General features: G+C 42.4%; 1 protein-coding gene across 1 annotated transcript in view; it reads left to right on the top strand.

Moving 5' to 3' along the window:
- TKTL1 (transketolase like 1) overlaps positions 1-18,680 on the top strand; it is a 39,301-nt gene extending 20,621 nt beyond the window's left edge. Inside the window, exons 5-14 of the mRNA XM_043974085.1 lie at positions 1,335-1,526; positions 2,260-2,387; positions 5,654-5,847; positions 6,713-6,877; positions 6,959-7,115; positions 10,206-10,336; positions 13,234-13,317; positions 16,210-16,306; positions 16,846-16,965; positions 18,416-18,680. Coding sequence (XP_043830020.1) covers positions 1,335-1,526; positions 2,260-2,387; positions 5,654-5,847; positions 6,713-6,877; positions 6,959-7,115; positions 10,206-10,336; positions 13,234-13,317; positions 16,210-16,306; positions 16,846-16,965; positions 18,416-18,588 — 1,441 coding nt within the window. The 3' untranslated portion in view covers positions 18,589-18,680. The remainder of the gene's footprint in view (positions 1-1,334; positions 1,527-2,259; positions 2,388-5,653; positions 5,848-6,712; positions 6,878-6,958; positions 7,116-10,205; positions 10,337-13,233; positions 13,318-16,209; positions 16,307-16,845; positions 16,966-18,415) is intronic.
- The last annotated feature ends 2,515 nt before the right edge of the window (positions 18,681-21,195 follow it).

Genomic DNA, 21,195 nt, shown 5'->3' with positions numbered 1-21,195 from the left:
TGGCCTAGGGGCCAGGAAGATCTAGGCTCGACCCCTGCCTCTGACATCTGCTAGCTTTGTGATGGGAGGCAAGTTACTTAACTTCTCATTGTGCTAGGCTTCTCTCTAAGACACTCAGTTGCAAAGAAGGTGCCAAACTGCATTGGGAGAGGGGGATCTCTTCATCTGGAAGCTCCTCATAGAAGTCCTGATCCTTATCTTTTGTTAGCATAGGACAAGCCTCTTTCTTCCCCTATAGTCTTACACTAAGGGGAAGAATGTGCTGTACTACAGAAGGGAATAAGAGTGTCAGAGAATAATGTATTAATGTCTTGCTTGTCACTGCATTTCAGTAGCTGAGTCATGGCCACAGGGAGCCATTACCTGGCAACTAACCTTTTGAAAACTTCACTGTGTTAACCTTCCAACAGCAGACATATAGTCTGTCACTATATTCGAAGCCTTTTTACCTTGGCACAGCTTATTGGAGCTTACCCTCCATTAGACTGAAGTATAGGCCCCTTAACATTTTTTGTCTGTTTTCTCATGCAACCTGACTAATGTGGAAATGTTTTACATGACTACACATTTATAACATATTGAATTGCTTGAGTTTTTTTTCAGGGCAATGAGGGTTAAGTCACTTGCCCAGGGTCACACAGCTAGTAAGTGTCAAGTGTCTGAGCCCGGATTTGAACTCAGGTCCTTCTGAATCTAGGGCTGGTGCTTTATCCACTGCTCCACCTAGCTGTCCTCAGGCCCCTTAATATTTAAAGATGAGAAATGCAAGGTGATGATTTTCTTTTAAAAATGGAATTGGGGGGCAGCTAAGTGGTGCAGTGGATAAAGCACCAGCCCTGGATTCAGGAGGACCTGGATTCAAATCCGGCCTCAGACACTTGACACTTACTAGCTGTGTGACCCTGGGCAAGTGACTTAACCCTCATTGCCCTGCAAAACAAAACAAAAATGGAACTACATTAACCCAAGAAAAACATGTATAAATCCAGCTGCCATTCCTTTGTTCCTTATCATTTATAGGAATTCATTTTCTGGAAAGTTGGATTTTTCTCCCACTTCCTTTGTGACCCTGAACTAAGGATGAACTTTAGAATTCTGTTACTACTCTTAGTGATAGCCCAAGAAAAATCTAAAACTTTGAGTGCCTCCTTTTTTGTTTACTAATATAGCTATTGAATTTATGCAGAGATGTCAGAATGGTAAAGAGTGGTGCTGGGTAACTGTCTTCAGGAAAGCATCTTTTTAAAGTCTGTCTTGGAGTTTCTCTCTCAGACTGACTCAGTCAAACCTGGACCCATGCAGGGATGATGTGACTTGTCTCTTTTGGGTCCTAGTTACCGGGTGTACTGCCTCATGGGAGATGGAGAGTCCTCAGAAGGCTCTGTCTGGGAAGCTTTGGCTTTTGCCTCTTACTACAAGCTGGACAACCTGGTGGCCATCTTCGATGTGAACCGTTTAGGACAAAGTGAAGCTGCTCCTTTGCAGCACTGCACAGATATCTATCGGAAGCGCTGTGAAGCTTTTGGGTAAGGGATGGCATTTCTTTTTCAGATTTCCTTCTAAGTGCCAAAGGTCAGTAGAGAATCAGCAAACATTTAGTCAGTGCCTACTCTATGCTAAGAGCTGGGGATACCAAGAAAGCCATAAGACAGTCCTGCCCTTGAAGGAACTCACAATCTAATGGGGGTGGGGAGGAATAACACATAAAAAGAGGCTGACAAGGTCGGGGGAGGTGGGGCATGATGAAGCCCTGGGACTGGGGCCGGAAATGATCTGAGGAGGCGAGAGTTTCAAGATTGATTTCATCGTGAAGAATGATGAAGTCTAGGACTGTAGCTGGGTCCCTTCCTTAATAAAGGTGGAGAAACTGGGTGGAAGTCTCCAGTTTCCAGCCTCAATACTCTCTAGTCAGGGTAGGAAGGTCCCAGGAGCAGGGGATGCTGAGGAGCAGTAAATTTCAGAGAGGATTTCATCTTGCAGAATAATCAGCTTTTGGGGGGGGGGCAATGAGGGTTAAGTGACTTGCCCAGGGTCACACAGCTAGTAAGTGTTAAGTGTCTGAGGCCAGATTTGAACTCAGGTCTTCCTGAATCCAGGGCCTGTGCTTTATCCACTGCACCACCTAGCCGCCCCAGAATAATCAGTTTTTGAACATGATAAAAGTCCAGGAAAACAGATAGGTGGCAAATGCTAAGAAAAATGCCCTGATTGCTCTCCTAAAATAGTGGAGGTCTTCCGTAACCTGCTGTCTTTTATTAGGTGGAACACCTATGTTGTGGATGGTCATGCTGTGGAACAACTATGTGAAGTCTTTTGGCAGGCAACTCAAGTGAAAGACCAGCCTACTGCTATAGTTGCCAAGACCTTCAAAGGCCGTGGTATTCCAAGTAAGCAAATGTTCCCTCTATCTCCACGACAGGAGAGAGCTGACACAAATCAGGCACTGACATCGACATAGGTAGAATGAATAAGCAGTGTTGTTTGTGATTGCACAATCAATTTTACTTTGCGATGGTGTGCTGTAGAGTTTACAGACTCCATAGGTTATATGTGTATATATGTTTTTCATACAAACTTGTATTTCACAGGGGTAGAGTTTTCCTAGTGTGGAAACTCCCTTCACTAATATAAATCAGTTACTCATCTTTAATTGATATTCTTAGAGAGGTACCCAGAGAACAGATAATAAAACACATCTCTTCTAGGTAGAACTGGGATGGGGTGGGGGTGGGGGGAAGGGGGCAGGGGGCTCTTCGGGCAGAACGGTGATGCAGCGCTAACCTTGGCCAATGTTTTTGCTTAAATCTTTTTCTTTGTTGTAAGCATAGTTTCAGTTCTGAAGGGGTACGGATGTATTTCCAGAAATGCATGACTTTAAAAAGAAGCATTAATAAAATGTACTTTAAATAGAGATTAAGAGTTGCCTGATAAAGCACCAGTCCTGGATTCAGGATGACCTGAGTTCAAATTCAGCCTTAAACACTTGACACTTATTAGTTGTGTGACCCTTGGCAAGTCACTTCACCCTCTGTCCCGCAAAAGAAAAAAAAAAGAGTTGCCTGAGTCACTGAGTCCCACAACAAGTATGTGTCAGAAGTGGACTTGAATGTGACATCTCTCTGACTTCAAGGGAAAGTTACTCCTTATTTGGTCCTTCACCTGGGAACAGAGAAGCACTACAAAATGGCATGGGTATTGTATTCACACAACATCTCATTCTAGTTCAGGCTCTTAGTACCTCTTGCCTGCACTTTTGTGGTAGCCTCGTTGCTTCAAGTCTCCCAGCCCCAAAAGTGATCTAAAATATAGGTTTGGCCATGTCACCTCCACTACTGAATACACTCCAGTGACTCCCTATTATCTTTAGGATCAAATATAAAGTTTTCTGGTGTTTCAAACTTTTTACAACCTAGAACCACTTCCCAAATCTATGCCTTTTCACTAATTGTTTCCTGTAGCAGCAGCCTGGTAAGCCTGGGTCCAGTTAGGCATGCTCTGGCCCTGAGGGAGACACTATGACCATGGAGAAATATGGTTGGTCAGCTTGCTGGGGTCAGTTAGACATTACTCTTTCCTTGGAGAAGCAAAGTAGTTAATCAACCAGGTAGTAGTTAGTTAAACAGATAATAAAAGCAGACATGTCAGGGACACCCAGAAAGCTGGGTGCCTTGAATTTATAACATGAGCTTAAGCTGGGAGCTAGTAGTGTTTGCTATGTGATTAGGACCAGGTAGTGACAATAATCTCAAGTTAGAAATGTGGAATTTTTATTATTCATATATCCATAGTCGTTTGCATCGTGTCTTCCTCATTAGAATGTGAGCTTCCTGAGGGCAGGAACTTTCTTTGAGCATAGTGTGGGGGCCAATTAAAAAAAGATTTTTTAGTGAGGCAATTGGGGTTAAGTGACTTGCCCAGGGTCACACAGCTAGTAAGAGAGGGCCAATTTTTAATTGGGGAGTGTTAGCTATGTGGCTCGCCACAATATTGGGGCAAGGAAGGAGACAGACAGCTCTGTTTTGAAACAGAGCAGGATTCATTCATTCATTCATTCATTTATTTATTTTACAGGGCATTGAGGGTTAAGTGACTTGCCCAGGGTCACACAGTTAGTAAGTGTCAAGTCAGGTCCTCCTGAATCCAGGGCTGGTGCTTTATCCACTGCACCACCTAGCTGCCCCACCCAGAGCAGGATTTATTTAACAAGAACAAACTTAAAAAAACACAAACAGGATCAGTAGGATCAAGGGAAAGGAAATAAAACAGGGAAAGGGAAATTATACAACCTGAACAACACCACCGCCCAGGAATCAGCTGAGAACACACAGCAGTGGCCTGTCACCTTCCAGCTTCAAGCTAGGATGGCAAAAAAAACCCCAAAAACCTCCCTTCTTCCCAGCAGACCCCAGGCTAACCACACATAGCCCCCAGCCAATTGTCTGGCCACTCTGACAGTCACATGACTGCCCTCACTGGGCTTCCAATCATTATAATTTTGCCAGGCCCACGTAGGCGTCGGCAAGTGGTGATGACATGAGGTGCCAGCCCAATGGCAACGGCTACAACCAGTGGGTGGAGCACCGTGCCGTTTGCAGAGGCCAGTGCGCGCCGAGGTTTTTAAAAAAAATTCTAGCCAAAAGATGGGGTCATAAAAACCTCAAATAACAATTAATTCTTTACGATAACACCTAACAAGTAATTGTTGATGAATAATGTAGTTGAAGCAGGCTGTTGGAAGCTCTGCCCCTTGGTGGGTGAGAAATGCAGACGTTTTATGTAAAGATCTATAGCTTACCCAGTGATTTATTTGCATACGTTCTCACTTGAACTTCACAGCAGCTGGTATGCCATTTGCCCCAGGTCATGCAGATGGCAAGTGACAAAGCCAGTTGTAGAATTCACACTTCTCTGACTCCAGATCTACTATCCTTGCCACTGCTAGCCCCCGTGGACTGGTAACAAAAGAACCAAGATTTCATTGCTGGGCAGTACACAGCTTTCTGCTTCTTGGAGAAGCTCTGTTCTCTATCACCAGATGCTTCTAGAGATTCTTGCTCATACTGCATCAAGCTTTTAAGCCTCAGTGACAGAGAAGTATTCAGTGAACTAAACTGGAAAACAGAGGCCAGGTGACTCTTGAGGTCCAATCGATTTCTTCCTTCCTTCCTTCCTTCCTTCCTTCCTTCCTTCCTTCCTTCCTTCCTTCCTTCCTTCCTTCCTTCCTTCCTTCCTTCCTTCCTTCCTTCCTTCCTTCCTTCCTTCCTTCCTTCCTTCCTTCCTTCCTTCCTTCCTTCCTTCCTTCCTTCCTTCCTTCCTTCCTCCCTCCCTCCCTCCCTCCCTCCCTCCCTCCCTCCCTCCCTCCCTCCCTCCCTCCCTCCCTTCCTCTCTCTCTCTCTCTCTCTCTCTCTCTCTCTCTCTCTCTCTCTCTCTCTCTGTTTCTTTCTTTCAGTGAGGCAGTTGGGGGTAAGTGACTTACCCAGGGTCACACAGCTAGTAAGTGCCAAGTATCTGAGGCTGGATTTGAACTAAGGTCCTCCTGACTCCAGGGCTGGTGCTCTATCCACTGCACCACCTAGCTGCCCCAGTCCAATCAATTTCTAACCCTGATGCTTTACCTTTTGTTCAGTTTCCTGTGTTTATTGTTTGATCCTAGACATTGAGGATGCAGAAAACTGGCATGGCAAGCCTATGCCAAAGGACAAAGTAGATTCCATTATCAAGACCATTGAAAGCCAGATACAGAGTAATAAGAACCTGACTCCTCAGCCACCTGTAGAAGATGCCCCTGAAATCAATATCACAGATGTGAAGATGCCTTCTCTACCTGCCTACCAAATTGGGGACAAGGTAGGCTGGGAGTATGGTTACTAAGGATTAGTGGTAATAAACTAAGTCATGAATTAGAATTTAAATTCTTCACTTGGGACCTAGAACCTGGTCATGTGTATTTAAACTGCTTAGATGACTGAGGCTCGGTTTGGACCTTTCCGACTCATCGCTCTTACAGGAAGCCTTTCTCTGTTTCTCCCCCTGCTTGCTAGTGTTCTCTTCCTCCTCAGATGATCTAGACAACTATCCATGTGGCATGTTAGAGCCCCAAGTTGACCATAAGCTCCATCCACTAGGGCAGGAGGCCCGTATTGCCCTTTGACTGGGAATCCTTAATGCCTGCCACCACTGAGAGCTGGGAGGGGCCTTCCAGAGGAGGGAAGAAACTGGCTCAAATTCACAACTAGTAAATGACAGAGCTAAGGTTTAAAGCCAAGTCCTCATACCCCAAATACTGTACTCTTTCCACCACACTAAGACTTGATGAGTTGAATTGTGATATTCAGGGATCGGGGAATCAAAACCAATTTTGATATCGGTCCTGCAGTTTTTCCAGCATGGGAGTTTTCAGGTTCAGATGGCAGAATTCTGCTTGTCGTAAGAAGTGAAATAAGCAAATGAGTACATAACACATTAACATAAGATGACACTCCCTTCCTTTCACTTTTTTGTTTCCGTGGGGAAACTGAGGATATTTGGTGTGGGCAAATGCTTGTATTTCCTTATCTCTAGTGATTGGGGTTAATATTCCTTCCCTTTCTTCCACCTCTTAGCATTTTAGTCACTTTTCTCCCAGATGGGGATTTCCCAGGGTTAACAGTTTTACTCTTTTGCTAAAGTCCCCTCAGTGAGCCTCTGTAATTTAGCACCCTTTTTCTTCCAGGTGGCCACCAGAAAAGCCTATGGCGCTGCCCTGGCCAAACTAGGCCATGCGAATGATCGAGTGATTGCCTTAGATGGTGATACAAAGAACTCCACCTTTTCAGAGCTGTTTAAGAAGGAGCACCCAGAACGCTTCATTGAGTGCTTTATTGCTGAACAGAACATGGTGAGGAGGCAGACACTGCAGGAACCTCTCAGGGCATGTGGATTACTCTTGTCCCCTAACTCATTGCTTTTTGTCTTATAGGTAAGCGTGGCATTGGGCTGTGCCACCCGAAACCGGACAATTGCCTTTGCCAGCACCTTTGCTGCCTTCTTTACCAGAGCTTTTGATCATATCAGGATGGGAGCCATCTCTCAAACTAACATCAACCTCAGTGGTTCCCACTGTGGGGTCTCCATCGGTATGCACTGTCTTATAACCAGTCAGAATTCTATCTTTTCAGGGTCTTTTACTCTTAGTTATGGAGAATTAATTATGAAGTATATCCATTGAACTGTGGGTCTGAATATGCTTTGTACTTTCGTGTGAGGGTGGGGAAGGTCCAGGATCCAGACCTGTGATTTCATTGATTTAGGGAACTCCTGGTATGGAAACTCTCTCCACAGATAGAGATCAGCAGTTGATCTATAACTGATAACCTCTTAGTCCCCCTAAATGTATCTTTAAGCCTGTGTGATTTGTCTAGGCTCACGTAGCTGGTATGTGTCAGGGCAAGACTTGAGCCTAGCTCTTCTGACTACAAGGCCAGTCCTCTATCCACTATTCCCTGCTGCCTCCTATTTTTTAACTAGGTCTTCTGAAAAAAGACGCGATGTGATTTTAGCTCATTAAGCTACAGGTAGCCTATTAAACAGCCTATTCCACTGTTTTCAGTAGATTATAAATTAGCCTATATTCATTAGGTGCCACATATGTCATTACCGCTGCTGTACTAGATCCGCGAATGGATAGATAAGAAATAGGACAAGTTTCATGCTTAAGAATCTAGCTGGGTCACTTAACACTTACTAGCTGTGTGACCGTGGGCAAGTCACTTAACCCCAATTGCCTCACTAAAAAACAGCAACAAACAAACAAAGAATCTAGCTGGGGAAGCAAAACTAAGTTAAACAAAACCTTTAGAGAAGAATTAAGTATTTAAACTATTAAGGGATGGACTATAAGTACATGAAAGAGATCAATGTAGGACAGTTGGAGATGGGGTCTGAGCTAGGCCTTCAAGGCTTTAGCTAGGGACAGCTAGGTGGCGCAGTGGATAAAGCACCGGCCCTGGATTCAGGAGGACCTGAGTTCAGATCCGACTTCAGACACTTGACACTTACTAGCTGTGTGACCCTCAGCAAGTCACTTAATCCTCATTGCCCCACAAAAAAGGCTTTAGTTAAAGAGAGAAGGGAAGTAATCCAGGTAGGGGAAATAGCATGAGCAATTACAGAAGGGGGTGAACATGGTGTTTTGGGGGACATTGAGGAGACAAGCCTTATTGGAATGAAAGATATGTGTCTGGTGGGGTAGAGTCAGATAATGGAGGCTTATAGAAAACCAAGCAGATGAATTTGCACTCAAAAATGTGACGGACAATAGAAAGGCATTGTAGACTCAAGCTAGGAAATGACATGTTGGAAAACAGGTTCTTTAGGGAAGTTAGTCTGATAGCAGGAGGTATGAGGCTTAAGAAGGAAGAAGCAGGAGCAGGTAGGTGGTGCAGTGGATAGAGCACCGGCCCTGGATTCAGGAGGACCTAAGTTCAAATCCGGCCTCAGACACTTGACACTTACTAGCTGTGTGACCCCAGCTGGGCAAGTCACTTAACCCTCATTGTCCTGCAAAAAAAGGGAAGAAGCGGGGCGTAGGCAGGCCAGGTAGGTGGGTATTACAGTAATGTAGGTATGAGGTAATGAGACTCTGGAATAGGGTAGTGATAGGAATAGAGAAGAAAGGCTGAATTTGAAACATATTGGATAGACAAGATTTCTAGCCCAGGTGAATAGAAAAATGGTGACAGAAATTATATAGTTTGGAAGGTGAAGCGATTTTGATTGGGGCACAGAAATGAGTGATTACGAGTTTAGTTTTGGAAGTGTTGGGGTTAAGGTAATTGTAGTTTATGATCCAGAACTTGAGGGTAGGTGAGAAAGAAGCTTTGGCTCTCCTCATGAGAGGAGATGCTATCCCTAAGTGAGGACATGTGGAGAGAGAAGAACAGAAGACCAAAGGACAAGACATTTGAGAACACTAGTTAGGTAGCTAGAGAATGAAGAGAGAAAAGGGAATATGGAAGAGGTAAGAAAACCAGGATTGTGCTAAAAGATGGTGATGGTGGAGGTAATTCTATATTGGACTCAGGAAATCCTGGTTTTGAAACCCACCTCAGACACTTACTAGCTGTGTAACTCTGATCCTCAGTTTCTTCATCTGTAGAGTGGTGATAATTCATACTGAGGCTCATAGGCTCATAGCTGGAAGAGACTTGTGAGTACATCTAGTATAGCCCAGCCCAGCCCAGAGTGGTGAAGGTGACATGCCCAATCCCACAGAACTGAGGTTCAAAAGAGGTCCATTGATCTCAAACATGGTGATCTTTTCTACTATACCTATTGTATCACCTTGTGAAGATCCACTGAGATGATGTATAGAAAGTGTTGCATACTTTCAAGAAATGCTAAAGAAGTGTGAGCTGTGAGAGATCACACTTCAAGGAGGAGTGAATGTTCAGTGTCTGCCCCAGAGTGTGCAAAAAGAATGACATTGAATTTGGTGCTTAGGCGATCACTTGCTGGTGAGCAGTGATCAGTAATGACTGGTGTAGACCATTAATAATAATGATGATGATGTTAGTTAACATTTATATAGCACTTGAAACAAACAAAAAACCCATTTATATAGCACTTGGAGATTTGTGTATATGCCTCAGAAAAAATAATTTCAGAAGCAAACTGGGTTTTTTAATAGTTTTATTTATTTATTCATTTATCTAATGATTCTTTCATTTGTTTGTTTGTTTTCATGACAGTGAAGGTTAAGTGACTTGCCCAGGGTCACACAGCAAGTAAGTGTGAAATGTCTGAGGTTGGATTTGAACTCAGGTCCTCCTGAACCCAGGGCCTGTGCTTTATCCAGTAAAGCACTACCTAGCTGCCCCATTATAATAGTTTTAAAACTTCCATTTGTCTAGATAGTCTTCTTGAGCTTGATAACTTGTGAAACTCACATGGCATGGTAGTTTAGTGGTTTGTCCCCTTCCCTTATTTCCCTGAAGGACTAGAGAGAAGTTAGCTCATTGAAGAGAAAGAAGGTAACCCTACTTGTGAGGCAGGAAGACTACAAATAATGAAAGCTGGAGACTCAAACAGATTTACCATCTTTATATCCTGGCAGTGTGCCTTCTACATATAGTAGAAGTATAGTACATATACATGTTTGGAGACTTGGATTGAAGTGGTTGGTGCTGGCCTGGGCTAAATATTTTTTTTTCTTATGATTTTCTCAGGTGAAGATGGGCCCTCCCAGATGGCTCTGGAGGATCTAGCCATGTTCAGAACTGTTCCCAATTGCACAGTTTTCTATCCAAGTGATGCTGTTTCTACAGAATATGCTGTTCTTTTGGCTGCCAATACCAAGGTATATTTATAGCAGAGATTCTTTTTTTTTGCAGGGAATGAGGGTTAAGTGACTTGCCTAGGGTCACACAGCTAGTTGTGTCAAATGTCTGAGGCTGGATTTGAACTCAGGTCTTCCTGAATCCAGGGCCAGTGCTTTATCCACTGAGCCACCTAGCTGCCCCCCTATAGCAGAGGTTCTTAACCTGGGGTTTGTGGACTTGTTTTAAAAATGCTTTGATAGCTGTATTTCAATATAGTAATTTCCTTTTTAATCATATATAATTTGTTCTATGCATTTAAAAACATCCTGGGGGCAGCTAGGTAGCACAGTGGATAAACCACTGGCCCTGGATTTAGGAGGACCTGAGTTCAAATCCAGTCTCAGACACTTGATACTAGCTGTGTGACCCTGGGCAAGTCACTTAACCCTCATTGCCCCGCGCAAAAAAAAAAAAAAAACCCAAAAAAAACCAAACCCAAAAACCATCCTGAAAAGGGGTCGGTCTGTAGGTTTCACTTGAATGCCAAAGGGTACTACAGCATGAAAGAGGCTAAGGACCCTTAATTTAGATCAGTGCTGGCTTAGACAGAAAATGCTTCTTAGGCTCACAGTTTTAGAGTAAGAAGGAACCTTGAGAGTGCATTGCATCTAACAAACTGAGGCTTAGTAAGGTAAAGCAGCTTGCCACTAGGTGGTAGTAAGTGACTGAGCTGCGATTTGAATCCAGTTCCCCTTACCTTTGATTCAGTGCTTTTCTTACTGTGCCGCGTTGCCTTTCTGGTCTCTGCTACCAATTTGGTATTAGTTTTTGTCTCTATAAGGCAGATGAGATCGCCCCATTTGAGGGAATGTGTTGTTGGCATTGCTTTTTTTTCCTTTCTATACATCTTCCCATCATTTGCAATCTGATAGAGTGTTTTACAGACACTGAGCACTGGGTATCGTGTATGTATGTATTTATTTATATGTTGTTTCCTCCCCTAATTAGTAAACTCCCTGAGGTCAGCAACTGAGGGGTTTTTGGGCATGTTTTTGCCTTTCTTTGTTTGTATTTCTAGTGCTTAGACATAGTAAATAGTTAATAAATGCTTGTTGATTGGTTGATCAAGTGACTAGAAGCCTAAGTAATTAAATGAAGACCACAGATAGACAAGCATTCCATACTCTCATTGCAAAAAATGAAGTTTTAAAGATTGAGTACTTCTTCCACTAAAATCTTCACTATGGACTCAAAGGCTTTTGACCTCTAATTCTCAAAGGCTCTGCCAGTGAAGCACAAGTTCTGTCTGGTCCCACTCAACAGGGCCCAATAATGGACTATGGGTATCTTGTCTGAGGACCAGCCAAGTTAAATCTGGAGAGGATGGATACAGGGGAATTAACCAGTGAGCCACAGCAGCTTTTAAAGAATAAGTGCTTGAGGGGGCAGCTAGGTGGCGCAGTGGAAAAAAGTACCGGCCCTGGATTCCGGAGGACCTGAGTTCAAATTTGGCCTCAGACTCTTGACACTTACTAGCTGTGTAACCCCGGGCAAGTCACTTAATCCTCATTGCCCTGAAAAAAAAGAATAAGTGTTTGAGAAATTATGATATATTACAGACATTTTTGGGACAGCTAGGTGGCGCAGTGGATAAAGCACCGGCCTTGGATTCAGGAGGACCTGAGTTCAAATCCAGCCTCAGACACTTGACACTTACTAGCTATGTGACCCTGGGCAAGTCACTTAACCCTCATTGCCCCACTAAAATTAAAATATATATATATATATATATATATATATATATATATATATATTACAGACATTTGAAGTGCTAGCATGAGTATTGAGCTCTTAAATGTCCTAGGCTTCCTATTGAACATAAAACAAATCCCTGCCCTAAGCATGTCGTCTGTGTTGACCAAATAGTAGACATAGTAGTGAAAATGCAGTAGAATGAAGGAGCCAGAAGAGGGTGCAGGTGAGTACTTTTCGTGCCAAGTAGGGGATTTGCCATGGATGCTCCTATGAGTTTTTGGTTCCAGGGGATTGCTGAATGGAACCAAGGTTAATTTTACTGGCACTTCTATCAGAGCATTTAGAGGAACTAGTGGGAATGGGGGTACCTTGGATCAGACTAGCCGGTACATGGTAAAATTGAGTACAAATAGAGAGGGGATTGAGGCTAGGAAGAGCTTGGGATGCAGCTGTGGTGTTGGGGGTTGTTGGGGCCTAGATTTTTTCCCCTCTTGTCTTTATTGTGATGTGTAGGGATGTTAGTGGGTGTTTATACTTCATTTTGGTTAGGGGAGTCAAGGCCTGTGCTATGATCCTGTGGCCTCCAGACCAATCTGTATCAGAATTCCACTAGTAATGGTTAAAGTGTTTTTCATATCCATCCTAGAGATGTCTGGATTGTACCTGCTAGGCTTCTACGAGTTCCCCTTTCCTAGAGGAGGAGGGATGCCTCATGCATGGAAGGCCTGTAGATATAACAAACAGATCAGTCTATATCTGGGGTATCACTCACTCACAGTAGACCTTTTAGCATATAAAGCTTATCCCTGGTGGGATTCTCTGGGTTGTCCCTTGGTTTTGTGTCTCAATAGAAAGGCCATTGTAGCAATAAGTTTAATTAGGTGTTATTTTGTGTTTTCTAAAGGTTTTAAGGTGTCTTACTCCTTGTCAGTTTTCTGTCTAGAATACAGACTTCCTTCACTAAAAGAGATTGGCATGAAGGCTTACCAGCTTGCTCTTTTTCCCCACCTTTTTTCCCAGCCAATGATTTTTTTTTTTAGTGAGGCAATTGGGGTTAAGTGACTTGCCCAGGGTCACTTAACCCCAATTGCCTCACTAAAAAAAAAATTAAAAAAAAAAAAGAATTTGTAACTTTGATTTCTGAAACGGAACTCTTGTTTTTTTTTTATGTTTGCCCTAGGGAATGTGCTTCATCCGAACCAGCAGACCAGATACTTCGGTTATTTACTCTCCCTTTGAAAACTTTAAGATTGGACAGGCTAAGGTAAAAAAAAAAAGGCTCAGCTTCTCACATATTTCCTCTTTTCTCCTCTTCATGTGGTTGGTCTTCTGGACTATTTTCTATTCAGGGCCTTATCCTTTCTTCTCTGGAGACTGACTGCTTTCCCTCATCCCAGCCTTCCACTGCTTTTCATGGAGGGATATCACCCAAGTGAACAACTCCCACAACTTTAGCTTGAATTGAACAGTTCTTTTCCCTTCCAAGTTGCCCACAAGACTGGTGTGTTAGTTGAATTCTAGCTAAGCAGCATCCCTGGGGACTACTCCTTTGTTGGGGGCAATTCATTTTCTGGTCTCTACAGCAATTTCCAAAAGGGTAGTAACACATTCAAATGTTTGCTAAGACTGTTTCGGAGCGTACAATTATTTATGTGGAATTGATACTAAAAAGTCAGTTGACTGTTTTAGGAGTTGCTATAAAAATCATTTTCATAGAGTCCATGGCTTGCCGGTAAGCAGCTTAAAAACAATCTCCTAAATCAGTGGTGTCAAATGCAAGTAGAGAGGGTGCCACTGATTCTTACATAAAGAGCCCTGCATTTGCCTGTGGATCTTGTTTTCAAATGTAATGTGATCTAAGTTTTATTGTATTTACCCATGACATTTTAATCTGGTTCAATGGAACTTGGGAGTGCTGCAGCCCTAAATATTCGATTTAGTATTTAGGATTCAATGCTTATTCTAATTTTTGTACTATGTTACCTGTATCTCAGCATTGAACCTATACCTGCTGCACACGGGGTTTTTTTGTGGGGCAATGGGGGTTAAGTGACTTGCCCAGGGTCACACAGCTAGTAAGTGTCAAGTGTCAGGCCGGATTCAAACTCAGGTACTCCTGAATCCAGGGCCAGGCTTTATCCACTGTACCACCTAGCTGCCCCCTGCTACACATGTTTTTAACTTTTGTTTATGTGGAGATAGTGTCTGTCATTCAGGGGATCAGCATTTATTTCTGCTACCACATCTTTTATATTTTTTAACCTAGCTAAGGGTCAGTTACTTGATAATGATTTAGGATGTAAATTCACATAACAGGTTATGAGTTATGTGCTATATAAAGACAGAATGTTTTTAAAAACACGAAAAGGACTGATTTGCAAAAATGATAAGTATATCTCCAAACTGTGGGCTGGCCTAATAGGAATCAAATATCCATATTACTAGCCAGATATTGCAAGAGCAGATTCTTGATTCTAGTAGATAACAGGCTCCTGCAATTAAAGAGCAAGATATCAGGGATAAACTGGGCTTCTTAAACTTTTTCCACTTGCCAGAGAAATTTTTATGCAACCCTGGGTGGATAGATAGATAGATAGATAGATAGATAGATAGATAGATAGATAGATAGATAGATAGATAGGTTGTTTCACATTCAGAATCCTTTTATTGTTCCCAAATTTTTCACGACCCCCTCCCATTCAGTTATGTGATCCCATATGGAGGTCGTAACCCATAGCCCACAGTCTAAGAAGCTTTGGCCTAGAAAGTTGAAAAACATCTTTATGTAAAGAGAGACGTGGTAATGCTATGTCATTTTGAAGAGAAATGTGAAGCAGCAAATAAAGAGATCTCTTTCTAGAAGTTTGGCAGAGAGAGAGAGAGAGAAAGGGAGGGAGAGAGAGAGAGGGAGAGAGGTAGGTAGGGAGGAAGATTGAGAGATTGAGATTATTTTGCCCATGGGTTTCCTCAGGTTTTTGGTGTATGTGGGGAGGGTGTTTGTATTTTAGCATAGGGAAGACCTGAGTAAGTTTGTATACAAAAGGAATAGTAGAGGGAGAGAGACTAAAGACTTGAATGGCAAGAGCTTCAGGAAAAAGGCAAATTTCAGTTAAATTAAAGGAAAAGAATTGCATAAACCTGAGGATGTAGAGGAGTTTAAGGATGACAGTAGAGGTTCCAAAGGACAAAGTGTAAAAAATGCCTCCTAGGAAGCAATGTGGGAAGATAGGGACACTAATGCACTGTTGGTGGAGTTGTGAACTTGTCCAACCATTCTGGAGAACAATATGGAACTATACCCAAAAGGATTATACAACTGCATACCCTTTTGGTGCATCAATACCACTAATAGGTCTATACCACAAGGAGATCAAAGAAAAAGGAAAAGGACCCATATGTACAAAAATATTTATAGCAGCTCTTTTTGGGGTGGCAAGGAATTGTAAATTCAAGGGATACTCATTAATCAAGGAATAGCTGAACAAGCTGTAGTATATGAATGGGATAGAATGTTGTAAGAAATGATGAAGGGGACAGTTTATTTATTTTATTTATTTAGAATTTTTCCCAAGTTACATGTATCAAGAAATTTTCACATCAATTTTTAAAACTTTGTGTTCCAAATTCTCTTCCTCCCTCCCCACCCCCTTAAGAATTCAAGCAATCCAATATATGTTGGAAGGGGACAGTTTAAAAAACCTGGGAAGACTTATATGAACTAATGAAAAGTGAAGTGAGCAGAACCAGGAGAACATTGTTCACAGTAACAACAACATTGTAAAGATAATAAATTGTGAAAGAATTAGCAACAATGATCAATAATACAATCATTTACCACAACTCCAAAGGACTCATGTGATGAAAAATGTTATCCACTTCCAGGTAGAGAACAGATGAACTCAGAGTACAGAATGAAGCATATTTTTTCCTTTTAAAATTTTTTTTAACATGGCAAATGTGGAAATGTGGTTTGCATAATTTCATGTGTAATGAGTATTGTATTTCTTGCCTTGATGGGTTTGGGGAGGGGGTGGAGGGAGAGAGAACATTTGGAACTAAAAATAAAATGAAAAGAAACAAAACAAAAGCCTTGTAGAATGTGAGATACCATCCATTTCCTAACCTGTGCCTCTTCTATTTTTAACATTTTTGCCAGGTGATCTATCAGAGTGCCGATGACAAGGCCACAGTCATTGGAGCTGGAGTTACACTCCATGAGGCTTTAGCAGCTGCTGCGGAACTTTCTAAAGAAGGTAATATGTTTTTTTGTTTTGTTTTGTTTTGTTTTGTTTGTTTTTGCAGGGCAATGGGGCTTAAGTGACTTGCCCAGGGTCACACAGCTGGTAAGTGTCAAGTGTCTGAGGCCGGATTTGAACTCAGGTACTCCTGAATCCAGGGCCAGTGCTTTATCCACTGCACCACCTAGCCTCCCCCAAGAAGGTAATATGTTAAGAACTGCGAATTACATTACACACATAAAATTTTTGTTAAAAAAGAATTACGTTGGGGCAGCTAGGTGGCACAGTGGATAGAGTACTGGCTCTAGATTCAGGAGGACCTGAGTTCAAATCCGGCCTCAGACACTTGACACTTACCAGCTGTGTGACCCTGGGCAAGTCACTTAACCCCAATTGCCTCACCAAAAAAAAAAAAAAAAAGAATTATATTACACATCTGAATAAAGATAGCAAGGCCTGCATTGGTACATGCCTTCGCTGATCTTTTTATTTTCACTTCCCTCATTTCCTGAATATGCTGTCTGTATCTCTTAACCCTCCTTTTGGTCTTTCAGGTATTTCTATCCGTGTAATTGATTTATTCACCATCAAACCGTTGGATCGTGCCACAATCCTTTCTAGTGCCCGAGTAACTGAGGGGCGTATTATCACAGTAGAGGATCACTATAAAGAAGGTGAGTGAGTGATTGAAGCGTTTTCACTCATACTCCTGCCTGAAGGACTTTCTGGTAAAATATTACTAGTTATGGGAATGATACTATAACTTCAGGGTCAATAAAGCAAATAATGGAATTTTAAGGGAACAACATAGGAGATAAACCACTAGCATGTAAATGGTCAGACAGAAAATCTAGAACTAATGCTGATTTTGGAGACTGATTAAAATTGTAGGAATTTATTGTGATTTGGGGACCCTGCCTTTGGGCTGAGATTAAAAAGCCTTAGGCCCTCAGGGGTTTTTTCTATGTAAGAGGGGCTGGGGCCCCTCTCCCTCTGCTTCAGCTGAGCTGAAAAGCCCCATGGGCCTTACAGGGTGCCAGGTCAAATGGCTGGGGAAAAAGCCCCAGCTCCCTCCGCCCTGAGGGGATCTACCCCAGAGATCCTGGGCTCATCCAGGCTGGCCTCTGGCGCAGCCTGTGCGGAGGTCCCAGGTGCACAGCACGGGGCATGGTCCCCTCGAGCCCTGGGTGTGGTGCGCAAGGCAGACTCGAGCCCCCCAGCCACAGCCCTAGCGCAGCCGGTGTATTAGCTTGGTGTGTGCGGGGGCGCAGGGAGCCCAAAGTTTGAGGGGAGAGAAGGAAGATATATACTGGGGAGTTAGTAAGAGAGGATGGACAGAAAGCGGACGCCGGAGGACTAAGAGAACGCAAGGAAGTCTGTGAGAGAGACGCAGGGGTTCAGCACGACAGTACAGAAAGGGGGTTCGCAAAGGGAGACTGAGCAGGAGAGGACGGAGTAAGAGACACTGAGTGGTTGGTGAGAAAGGAGATGCAGGGGGATGCTAAGAAAGTTGCAGGCACAGCAAATGAGTTCGTTGGCAGAAATTCACAGGTTGTATTGTAATTTTGTTATGCTTGTTTCTACATTTAACTCTGTCTATTCACCTAAATAAACCCCATATTTGCTTTAATTAATAGAGGCATTTTAACCCTTTTTTCTTATCAGACAGAGAAGCAGTGAGTGAAAAAACAGCCCATATTATATTAATAGCAGTCAGATAGCCAGCCAGTCAAAAGTCCCCAGATTAAGGCCCACCAGCTAGATTTGGGCCCAGTAAGTCAGTAAAAATATTTTTACAAAATACACTAATTCCTTGAATTAAAAAAAAAAATGTTAAACTCAGCTCAGACCTTTCCTCATTGATCACTATTCTGGAAAGTGTTGGTTCTACCCCCCACATCCACTAGGTAGGATAGAGTAGAGATTTCAATTGGCAGAATGGAATTGCTCTTGGAATTTGAAATGCTACCCACATAGTAACCTCTGCCCCATCCATTTCTCACATTCTCTCAGGTGATCTGTCAGAGTGCCAATGAATAGTCTATGTAAAGGCTGAGACATTTTCTAGTAGTACTATCAAGCCTTCTTGGGCTCTCATGTCCTCTTTTGTCCTCTCTTTTCTAGGTGGCATTGGGGAAGCTGTGTGTGCAGCTGTTTCTGGTATGCCTGGCATCAGCGTTCATCAGTTAGCAGTGTCTGGGGTGCCTCGAAGTGGAAAACCTTCAGAGTTGCTTGATATGTTTGGCATTAGTTCCAGATATATTGTAGACGCTGTGAAATCAATCGTGGCCAGCTAAAAAAAATCAGCATTGTCACCTTTAGTTTCAGAATTTGACATCTTTGTGGAGTTTTTGAAGTCACAGTTTCAAAGGTGTAGATTTTGTTCTTTTTATTTGTTTTCTTTTAAAGGACAAGGGCAGGTTAATGCTTTTTCTATTTGTTCTTCAGCAGTTCTATGTTCATTGAGTTCCTGTTAAAGTGTTTACTGTGCATAGAAATGCTGCTATAACTTCTCACTATATCATATATGTGTACTGACAAGAAGTGTAGATGTAATGGAAGTTGGGGGGAGAGAGTAGAGAGAACCCAGTTTCTTAAGTAGATGTGTGTTCTTATATTATTTGTAATTTCTAAAAGTGTGAATTTGTGTGTGGACACTGAATAGTGTAGATAGCAAAGACATTCTACTATTCCTTTTTCCCCAGTTCAGACTTTCATAAAACAATAGCATACCTGTAACTTCCTGAATAAAGAATTAATGAAGTTGCCTCTCACGTTTCATAAACTGCCTTCATTTCAGGTCTAATTTTCTAGGGCCATAAAACAGGAATGAGAGCTTTTATGATGCACGGCTTCCCTTGCTGTATTCCTTTGCTATATCCCTTCTGCAAGGAGATTATATAAAACAAACAAACAAAACCAACCCATTAGTTCTGGTCAATCTATGCCATATTGTGGTTTTTATGTATTGTGTTATGAGCCCTCCTGTTTCACTTTCTAAATGGCTACTTAATTATAGCAACAATAAAAAGGCATTAAACAATTGGTGTTACTTTATTGTTTTTGAATCTTTCCATTCTTGACTTAGGTCAGCTTTCATTTTCATCCCAAGTGGACGTTTCTACCAAAGAGTAGAAAAACTGAGTTTTAGCAATTGCTAATCAAGTTTTTTTTTCTTTAAAGCCCGAGAAGAAAATGTTTTTTTTTTTATTTTTTCAAAAAAGTTAAACTGAATAATTGCTGTATATCTATAATGACCCTGAATATCCTTCCATGCACCTCTTTGAAAGTGGCATATATATGGAGAGGATATTAAGCAATTAAGCAATGTTTTCAATGAGTACATCACAAAGGTGGGACCTGTGCCCAAGACTTCCTGACTATAAACCTGGCTACTCTATTCACTAAGCCATGTTGCCTCTCAAATTTTAATATGCTCTCCTGGTCCCCTCTCCCCCCAATGCCCTTTGGTTCTTGTTGGTATTTTCACCTTGAGCCCTTGTCCAAAATCTGTAGTTGGTTAACTTTTTTTTTTTTAGTGAGGCAATTGGGGTTAAGTGACTTGCCCAGAGTCACACAGCTGAGGCCAGATTTGAACTCAGGTACTCCTGACTCCAGGGTCGGTGCTCTATCCACTGCGCCATCTAGCTGCCCCAGTTGGTTAACTTTTACAAGGATACATGAGAGTTACCTACTAACCTAAGTATGACAAAATGTGTACATATATAAAGCAGATGTAGCTTTTGTCAGCTAGGTGGCGCTGCAGTGGATTGAGTGCTGAGCTTGGAGTTAGAAAGACTCATTTCCTTGACTTCAAATCTGGCCTCAGACTTACTAGTTGTGTGACCCTGGGTAAATCGCTTAACCCTGTTGGCTTCAGTTTCCTTATCTGTAAAATGAGCTGGAGGAGGAAATGGAAAAACCAAGAAAGCCCCAAAAGGGGTCATGAAGAATTGGACACAACTGAAGAACAACAAAATGCCACATATTTTAAGGTTTGTAAAATTCCTGATGTTATTTCATTTGACACTAACAACAACCCTTGTAAAGTAGGTGCTTTTTATTTTTAAAAAAGAGGAAACTGGAGCTGAGTTTACTGAACTCACTTGTCTAGGGTCACCCAGCCATTAAGTATCCGAGGCTAGACTGGAACCCTGGTCTTACTGACTCCAGGGTCAGAATAGCATCTTCTACACTAGGATTCCCTTTTTCTAACCCATGCAGTAAAGCCATTCTTTCTCAAGTCCAAAGCTGTTAAGTAGCAAAGGTGGTTATGAATAACATTTCCAAGGAATTCACCAACAGCCTCAATGGTGGCATCTGTGGTTATGTTATTTATTGGAGACCAAAGAAAAGACTCCTTGTGTTTACTTGTGGAAGCCTTGCACAACTTTAGTTCAGCCATCAGTGGGAGGCCAGCTAAGGTGGAGATAAATTAACTGTTGTTTTGGAAGAAACGGGCTGCAGAATAGGTAACTCAACTGTGCACACCTCCTGTTGGCTATACACCTATGGCAGTAAGATTGTCCATCGTGCACAGAGAGCCCTGTTTTAGGTGTTATCTGGTTAGGGGATATAGACTGCATGAGAAGAAGCTTACTTGTTAACTTTGCAAGCAATGTTAATGGAAGACTGGGTGAAAGCTCATACTTTGTTTTCCATTTTATTCCTCCAGAGACTTTCTGGTTGGGAGGCAGGGTCGGTCCAAACCACCTCCCACTCCCTATAACGCGTTTTTGTTTTGTTTTGTTTTTTTAGTGAGGCAATTGGGGTTAAGTGACTTGCCCAGGGGCACACAGCTAGTAAGTGTTAAGTGTCTGAGGCCGGATTTGAACTCAGGTATTCCTGACTCCAGGGCCGGTGCTCTATCCCTATAAGGTTTTGGGAAATAAAAATGACCAAGG

Source organism: Dromiciops gliroides, chromosome X, assembly GCF_019393635.1.
Source record: "Dromiciops gliroides isolate mDroGli1 chromosome X, mDroGli1.pri, whole genome shotgun sequence".
NCBI classification, from domain to species: domain Eukaryota; kingdom Metazoa; phylum Chordata; class Mammalia; order Microbiotheria; family Microbiotheriidae; genus Dromiciops; species Dromiciops gliroides.
Note: the sequence above shows the minus strand (reverse complement) of the source record. Positions and strands in the feature narration are given on the sequence as shown.